At 47.5% G+C, this 7,561-nt stretch overlaps 1 protein-coding gene across 3 annotated transcripts; it reads left to right on the top strand.

Annotated features, from left to right (window-relative positions):
- Positions 1 to 2,289: 2,289 nt before the first annotated feature.
- Positions 2,290 to 6,560, top strand: RPL11 (ribosomal protein L11). Of its 3 annotated transcripts, XM_036852335.1 has the most exons (7): positions 2,432 to 2,833; positions 2,949 to 3,054; positions 3,183 to 3,333; positions 4,359 to 4,465; positions 4,773 to 4,904; positions 5,936 to 6,046; positions 6,479 to 6,560. In XM_036852335.1, exons 1-7 carry the CDS (start codon positions 2,754 to 2,756, stop codon positions 6,506 to 6,508), a joined length of 717 nt encoding a protein of 238 aa, XP_036708230.1. In that variant the 5' UTR covers positions 2,432 to 2,753; the 3' UTR covers positions 6,509 to 6,560. The 3 variants fall into 3 exon arrangements, with proteins under 3 accessions (XP_036708240.1, XP_036708248.1, XP_036708230.1); XM_036852353.1 differs by lacking the exons at positions 2,432 to 2,833; positions 2,949 to 3,054 and adding an exon at positions 2,294 to 2,425; XM_036852345.1 differs by lacking the exons at positions 2,432 to 2,833; positions 2,949 to 3,054 and adding an exon at positions 2,290 to 2,425 and having other exon boundaries at positions 5,936 to 6,480.
- The last annotated feature ends 1,001 nt before the right edge of the window (positions 6,561 to 7,561 follow it).

Below are 7,561 nucleotides of genomic sequence, written 5' to 3' on the forward strand. Positions count from 1 at the left end.
CCCTGCTAACTGGGTTTTCTTTTTGCTGATGAGTTTCAGGCATGGGGATAAAGCACAAGTCATTTTGCCTCTGCTTCTACTGACCTGGATGTCTCAAGCAAGGAGGAAGCAGAGGGGTGCTGGGTCTCATTCTGCCCCTCTGCCTTCCTCCTGGGGGCCTGACTGGTGCAAGAACCACAGAGCTGGGGTCACAGGTAGGAAAAGGCATAAAGGGGGAAGCTGGGGGCAGCTTTTGGCCCTGGCTTAGTTCATCAGTTCCTAGAACAGGACTGGACTCTGGTGTTAGACCCCCCTGACTTAAATAGTGTCTATAAATGTTACTGAACCTTTGTGTGCCTTGTGTGCCCATCTATAAAATGGGAAAACAATAGTATTTGCCTCCACAGGGATGTTGAAGTTTGAGTGAGTTGGTACCTGCTGGGCACGGCATATCAGTATCAATTAGCTATTCCTCATTACCACCTGTGGGTATTGCTGTCAAGCGACTCGGCTGGAGAAAAATTGTAGTGGGAGGGAATGAGATGGGAGTTCTTGAGGATAAGCTTTTATGTATCTTCCTAGGTACATGTTTCCCTGAAATTATTTTCTCTACTTTGATGATTTCAGACTTACAGAGAAGTTGCAAGAAGTCCCACGTATCCTTCATCCAGATTCTCCAAATCTTAAATTTACCACATTTGCTTTATCCTTTTCCCTCTAAATATACATTTTTTTCTGAACCATTTGATAATAAACTGCAGATATGCTGCCCCTTTCCTACAAATACCGAATGTGTATTTCTTTTTTCTTTTTTTAATAGCAAGTAGTTTGAAAGTTCACTGAGTTTTTAAAAATTATTATTATTTATTTGGTTGCACCAGGTCTTAGTCGTGGCTCGCCAGCTCCTTAGTTGCGGCAGGCAGGCTCCTTAGTTGTGACATGAGAACTCTTAGGTGCGGCATGCTTGTGGGATCTAGTTCCCTGACCAGGGATCGAACCTGGGCCCCCTGCATTGGGAGCATGGAGTCTTATCCACTGTGCCACCAGGGAAGTCCCTGGATGTATATTTCTTAAACCTAAGTACAGTCTCTTATGTAACCAAGCTCACATAATCAGGTCAAACATTAAATTACCATGCATACATTTCTGAAGTCTACAGATTTTGTCAGTGGGTCCAATAATGTGCTTTATAGGAACAGAAAATGCAGGATCATGTGCTACATCCAGCTGTCACATCTCTGGAGTTTTGGAGCAGTCCCTCGCTTGGCTCTGCCCATCCTAGGGGTCTGCCTGAGGCCCCTGCTCTGGACTAGTGCTGGGTGCTTGGTAGACAAGGCTCAGAGGATGGGCCTTTTCTCTTTGCTTTCCTCCATCAGAAGTGTCCTCCCAGAAGTGTCCTTTTGTCCCTAAGGATGATACAAGGAGAACCTGGGGGCTTCTACCTCCCCCACGGGGATGAGAGAAGGAATTGTGACTGTAGAAGAAAGCCCCTTCACTCCTTTTCCACCAAAGCCCTGTATGTTCTCCTTTCTCCATTTGCCTCTGTCAAAGAAACCCCCTGACTCACGGCCAGCTTCTGTCTGGGGTGTGGATCCTGGCACAGCACCCCCTTGGGTCCTGCTGATGAGGATTTAGCACAAACCAGGGAGGCCTGTTACTGTCTGAGGTTGGAGTACTTGTCTGTCAGAGACTAATCCGTAAGCCATCTTTGTGCCTGCATGATGACCCTCTCTTGATTATGTACCATGTCTAACACTTTTTGGGGGTAGGGGGTTGCTTGAATATAGTGGGTTTACATTCATAAGAATAACCCACTATATTATTATTGTTATTATTATTATTATTATTACCTCATTTAATTTTCACAACAACCTCAAGTGATACAAGTATCCATTTTAAAGCTGAGGGAAACTGAGGCTGAAGGAGATATAATTAGTAACCTGCCCAAGATCTCATAGCTACTGAGCTAGCCAAGACAGGACCACATCTGCCTGTCTTCACAGCTCAGGACTCTTAAGCCAACACTCTGTTCTAACTACTATTTAAATAGTTAAATGCCATTTGTTTACACTGTTACAGAGTAAAACTGTTACTTCATAATTTGCATAACTGACAGTGTATTCTGGCAGTCTCAACACGCAAGAACCACCCGTACCTCAGGCTGTGGGCGGGAACAGCGTCCCTGGGGACCGGAAATTCAAGGAAATGCCAGCTCAGGGAGCTTTAAAAACCGGCTTTTGGAAAAGCCCAAGCCCCAGTGGTCAGTCAGCGTCGCCTGCAGTTGACATCTGTGTCCACGAGGGGGAAGCCGACTCTACGCGGCTCCAGACGCCCCTCTCTTCCTCTCCCTCATCTCGCTGGTTAGCCTGGGAAAAGGGCCCGCCTCCTGGCCCATAAGGCCCTGGCTCAGAAGTCTCACTTTCTCTTCCTGTTTCCCGTCATGGCGGTGAGTAACTGAGGCCTGGGTTTGCTTCCCTTCATCCGCTTCCATCCACGGCCGGCGGAGCCTGCGGGGGTTACCTCGCCCGCCGCCCGAGGAGAACGGAGCCCGCAATGCCGGCCGTGCCGAAACTGGCAGAGCCATAGGAGCCGAGGGCGCGGAGCTGGACCCTGTCACCTTCCTCCCATCCTCCCAGGAGCAGGCTCGGGGCAGCCGCGGGAGGCCCAGAAGCACGGCCCGCAGGCTGCAGCGAGGGCCAGTGGAGCGATCGGAGGGGTGTCTGGGACGCGGGGTTCGGACCTGTTGCTGGGCCTCGGGTCTTGAAACTTGCCCGATGCTGGGGAGCCTCAGCCGGTTCTTCCTCGGGGCAGAGGCCAGGCTTCGGCCGCAGCCACTGTACGGCTTCCGAATGGGGTGAGGGAGCTGCCCAGCCACGTGCTGTTTACTCACCCCTTACCGGCCGTGTAACGGGGCGCTCTCCGTCACCTTACACTTTGAGCCCCTTGGGGTTCACCCTCATTGTCTGTAGCTTTTCCACTCGGTACCTGTCCTGTTTCTGTTCACCCGTTCCGTGCGTGGGGGAAGGAGAAACAAGACCCCGAGATGTCTTCCTCGGTGCCTCCCACACAAACATGGTGATAATTCTTGAACCTTTAGGGCTTTCGGGACTATTTGGGATGAGCGGAAATGCGCTGTGTATAAGTATTAGGCTGGCAGCTCTGGCGGGGTTGTGTGTGTTGACGGCTGCGCTTCCCTGTTGCAGCAGGATCAAGGGGAGAAGGAGAACCCCATGCGGGAACTTCGCATCCGCAAGCTCTGCCTCAACATCTGCGTGGGGGAGAGTGGAGACAGGCTGACCCGGGCAGCCAAGGTGCTGGAGCAGCTCACAGGCCAGACCCCTGTGTTCTCCAAAGGTGAGGCGTGGCCGGCAGGGAGAGGGCTGGCGGCTGGAGATGTCCGGATGTTTCTAACCTCGCCTGCTGTCAAGCCTGTTTTGTACCCATTTTGAAGGTGACAGTTGATATCTCTTTAAAGCATTGCCTTCCTGAGCTTCCCAGGAAGTATCTCCCTTCCAACATAGGAGTGGTATTGGAATACCAGATTTCGTATGAGCCGAGATTAAGCTAAGACTAGCCCAAGTAGAGATTTTTGCAAGTAACGAGAGTATGAGGTAGCGTGGAAATGTTGGGAATGCAGAAAATGGTATTTGGCTTGATTAGCAGTTAGGGTTACATGGGCTACAATTAGAACAGGGCCGTGTCCCTAGACTAATCTAGTTCACATCCTGGCTCCATCACTTGCTAGTCTGTGACTTCGGCTTCTCTGGGCCTCAGCTTCCTTATTTGCATGCAGGGGATGGTAGTATTTGCATTACAAGATCGCGGGGGACAGAATACATTACATGAAATGCCTTTTGCATACCAAGCACAGCGTAGGCATTACTGTTGTTACATTTTTTGTTTTTAGAGTTTCATTGCTTTGGGGTAATGGAATATGGCAAGTCCTTGGAGTCTCAGCCTGCCTCTTACTACCAACTGATCTTGTGCAAGTTAACCTTTCACGGCTTCTGTAAAATGGGGATACAATAAGGTTTTAGCAAATATTAGCTCTTATTAATAAACATTATTAGTAGAATGCATGGTCATTTTCCTTTAGCTTATACTGGTTGTGAACTTGCCCTTCCTGAGACTTTGACATTATGGCTCTGAGGTCTTAACTGCTCGAGTATGGCTGAGTGACTTGAAGCTGGAAAATCTGTTTCTGTGTTAGAATTGAATCTGATTAACTGATACAAGTTGACACTGATTAGAACACCACCACTTTAGAATGTGGATGGATACTTAATGTCTCTTTGGAGTCATAGAGATGATTTTCTGGGGAAGAGGGGAGTGCAGTGGGAGTATGACAACAGCGGACTCCTTGTTACCCCTGCCTGCAGCTAGATACACCGTCAGATCCTTTGGCATCAGAAGAAATGAAAAAATTGCTGTCCATTGCACAGTCCGTGGGGCCAAGGCAGAAGAAATCCTGGAGAAAGGTCTGAAGGTGAGGCTGATCCCTCCGTGGGATAATACTGAAGAGCACCAAGTTAGCACACAGTTACTGGGGTAGTAGTTACACTTAATGTTCTGTCTTCTGACTTTTGAACTTCTAAAGGGTTTTTCCCTTCCCTTCGAAAGTTAGTAGTTATGTGAAATCCATAGCTGTGATTTGGTGTAGTGGGAAGATCAGATTTTGTTCCTGGCCAAATTACATTGAATTGTGTTTTGGGGGTCCTGAGTGTTGCAGGCTGAGCTAGTTACTGGGGGGGTTGAGTTAACAGGGAGTGATTGCTGCGTTTTTTTTTCCTCAGGTGCGAGAGTATGAGTTAAGAAAAAATAACTTCTCAGATACTGGAAACTTTGGCTTTGGGATCCAAGAACACATCGATCTGGGGATCAAATATGACCCAAGCATTGGTATCTACGGCCTGGACTTCTATGTGGTATGAATACTTAATTTTTTCTCCTCCTGGTCTGTGAGAGCGGAATCTGTTCCTCCTTTATTTTGTATGTGCTAGCTTGATGGTGACATGTTGGGTTGGGGCTTTGAGTGTCGTCTGTCTTCTCTCCCTTGGGAAGATACACCTCGTTTGTGGCAGGTGTGGGGATACAGCACTGTGAACTAGATGGGCAAGATCCGTGACGTTTCCGGTCTAGGATCTAGCAAGCACTGATGTTGTCCAAAGGTGGGCGAAGGAAACAGTTCCATCCAGCCACTGAATTGAAAATTTGAGATAGGGTATTGGGGTTGCATTTGGCGTTTGGGTTGGCTGCACTGAGGCTGCTGTTTCCCTGCTTCTTCCCTTAGACTCTGGGAATGGGGTGACTTCCCTCCAGAGGACATGGAAGCAGGTTTGACGAGGGGGCTGTTTGCTCAGGATGGGGATTTTAATGTAGACGTGACCATTTGTGTCACTGTAATGTTTTGGTCCAACCATCAAAGTAAATAAATGGCGAAACGCTGAAGTCCTGACTAGTATGAACCTGAAGGATGGCAGCACTCTCCTTGCTAGATTTGAACATCCAGACAAATGGTAGTGAGAGTTGGGTGCTCACGGGGGGATGACAAACCTTTAAGAAGCACTTTTGTGCTGAAGCAGAGGAGAGAAATAGTTATTTCTTTGTGCTTCTTGAAATTTTAAGATTTCTACAATGCACATGTTGAAGTAAAATTTATTTGCTATTTTTTAAAATAAAAGTGCTTTGAGGTGTGGGGGCAGCGGTGAATCCTTAGCTACCATTGGAAGTTAGGTAGGGGAGCGGGGAGGAGCTGCAAGTGCAGCCTCCAGAGCAGACCTGTAGTGTATAGGAAGGCGATGTGTCATCCAGGATGCAGGTCCCATCAGACACTGAGATCATGGGTCTCGTGGGCCACCAGGTAACTCTTGAAGCTCAGTCGCTCCAATGTGTGAGTCTTGTCCGTCTGCTCTTGACTCTGAGCTGGCTAGGTGACTGTTGGTTATTCCTGGGACAGGTGCTGGGTAGGCCAGGTTTCAGCATCGCAGACAAGAAGCGCAGGACAGGCTGCATTGGGGCCAAACACAGAATCAGCAAAGAGGAGGCCATGCGCTGGTTCCAGCAGAAGGTAAAGCTTGATCTGTCTCAGGTGAAGTGGTGGAATGTGGTGTTGGTGAATGGAGTTGGGATACGGGGATGCGAAGTCTAGCACCCTTTGGTGGGTAGCTCTTTTAAAGGTGGAACATTTGGGCAACTTGGAAAATGGGCTTCCAGGGTTGGTGGTTTAAAAGAACACCCAGAACCAGGCTTTCTCCCCAGCCCCATGAATGCAGATAGCTGGAAGGGGAGGAATATGGCTTTAATAGGAGCCCCTTTTCTCAGGGTATAGTGCAGTTGAGCATAGTGTAGCAATTGTTAAAGATGGCCAGCTTCCTGTTTAGGGATATGGGATTCAAAGCCGAAGTTCACATACCTGATTTGAATTCTTGAACGTTAGCCATTGCTGCAATCTTTACTGTTAACCGCCTGTTCTGAAAAAATAAAATCTGTTCTCTTTCAGTATGATGGGATCATCCTTCCTGGCAAATAAATTCCCGTTTCTATCCAAAAGGCTAATAAAAAGTTTTCAGTGAAATGTACAATTACTGTTGTGTGTTCTGTGAAAGGAGCCTGGCCATATTCAAGTCCTTGGACCTCAAGCCACTTAAAGCTTCGATGGGAGTAGCTGGTAACAACCCTGTCATCCCCGATTGGATGCCAGTGTTTCCTGGCAGATCCAAACCTGAGAGCTTCGCAGCACTGTCTGTGCTCACCACACCCTTGTTGACAGGCTGTGGTGCGGTGACCCTGTGGAAACTGACTGTAGAGGGGAGGGAATGGTTGGGGCTGGGTTTGAATTTAGAGCCTTGGTTAAAATGAGGTGCAGGGCTCCCCTCTGTTCAGCGATTCTGCTCTTCACTAGAGGTTTTACCAGCAATGATGTCTGAAGGGATCAGAGGCTTTGGTGTAGTGCTTGGGGTTAAATATTGGACTGAGTTTTCCTTTAAAATGAGAATCTAGAGTTGATGAGACTATAAGTAGAGAAAGGGGGTGGTCTTTGAGACACATTGCATGGATTTGATTCCTCACCCTGCATTTTATTAGCTGTGTATAAATCTGCCTCAGCTTCCCCGTATGTATCGTGAAGGCAATAATGGTTATATCCCTCAGGGTTAAACGGTTTAATACTTGTAGAATGCTTAAACTTGTACCAGGCACATAGTGCTCAAAAGGGATTAATTTTGTGTTATCATCTGTGAGAAATGTTACTCTTATCCAGTTTGCTCCCCCTTTGGTGTGAAAGTGGAACGTGTCTTGCCTATACTTTACCAGGTCACTGAAGCAGTGACATTCAGAAGCCACCATTTCTCTACTGGACACAATACTTGGCCAGTGGTTCATAGTTTGAATTCTGAGCACAAGTTAACTCAATAATTTACTCACTTGTGACTAATGAGTTCAGTTGTCCCTGGGCCACCTTTTCATTGCTGTTAAATGGTTCTCTAATTTAATAGCTGCCTTCGTAGGTATTTTTAAACCTTGAAGTTATTTGGTATGCCCAACTTTTTATGAAGATACTACTTATTTTGTCTTCCTGATAAAG

The sequence above is a fragment of the Balaenoptera musculus genome, chromosome 1 (genome assembly GCF_009873245.2).
Source record: "Balaenoptera musculus isolate JJ_BM4_2016_0621 chromosome 1, mBalMus1.pri.v3, whole genome shotgun sequence".
In the NCBI taxonomy this organism is placed as follows: domain Eukaryota; kingdom Metazoa; phylum Chordata; class Mammalia; order Artiodactyla; family Balaenopteridae; genus Balaenoptera; species Balaenoptera musculus.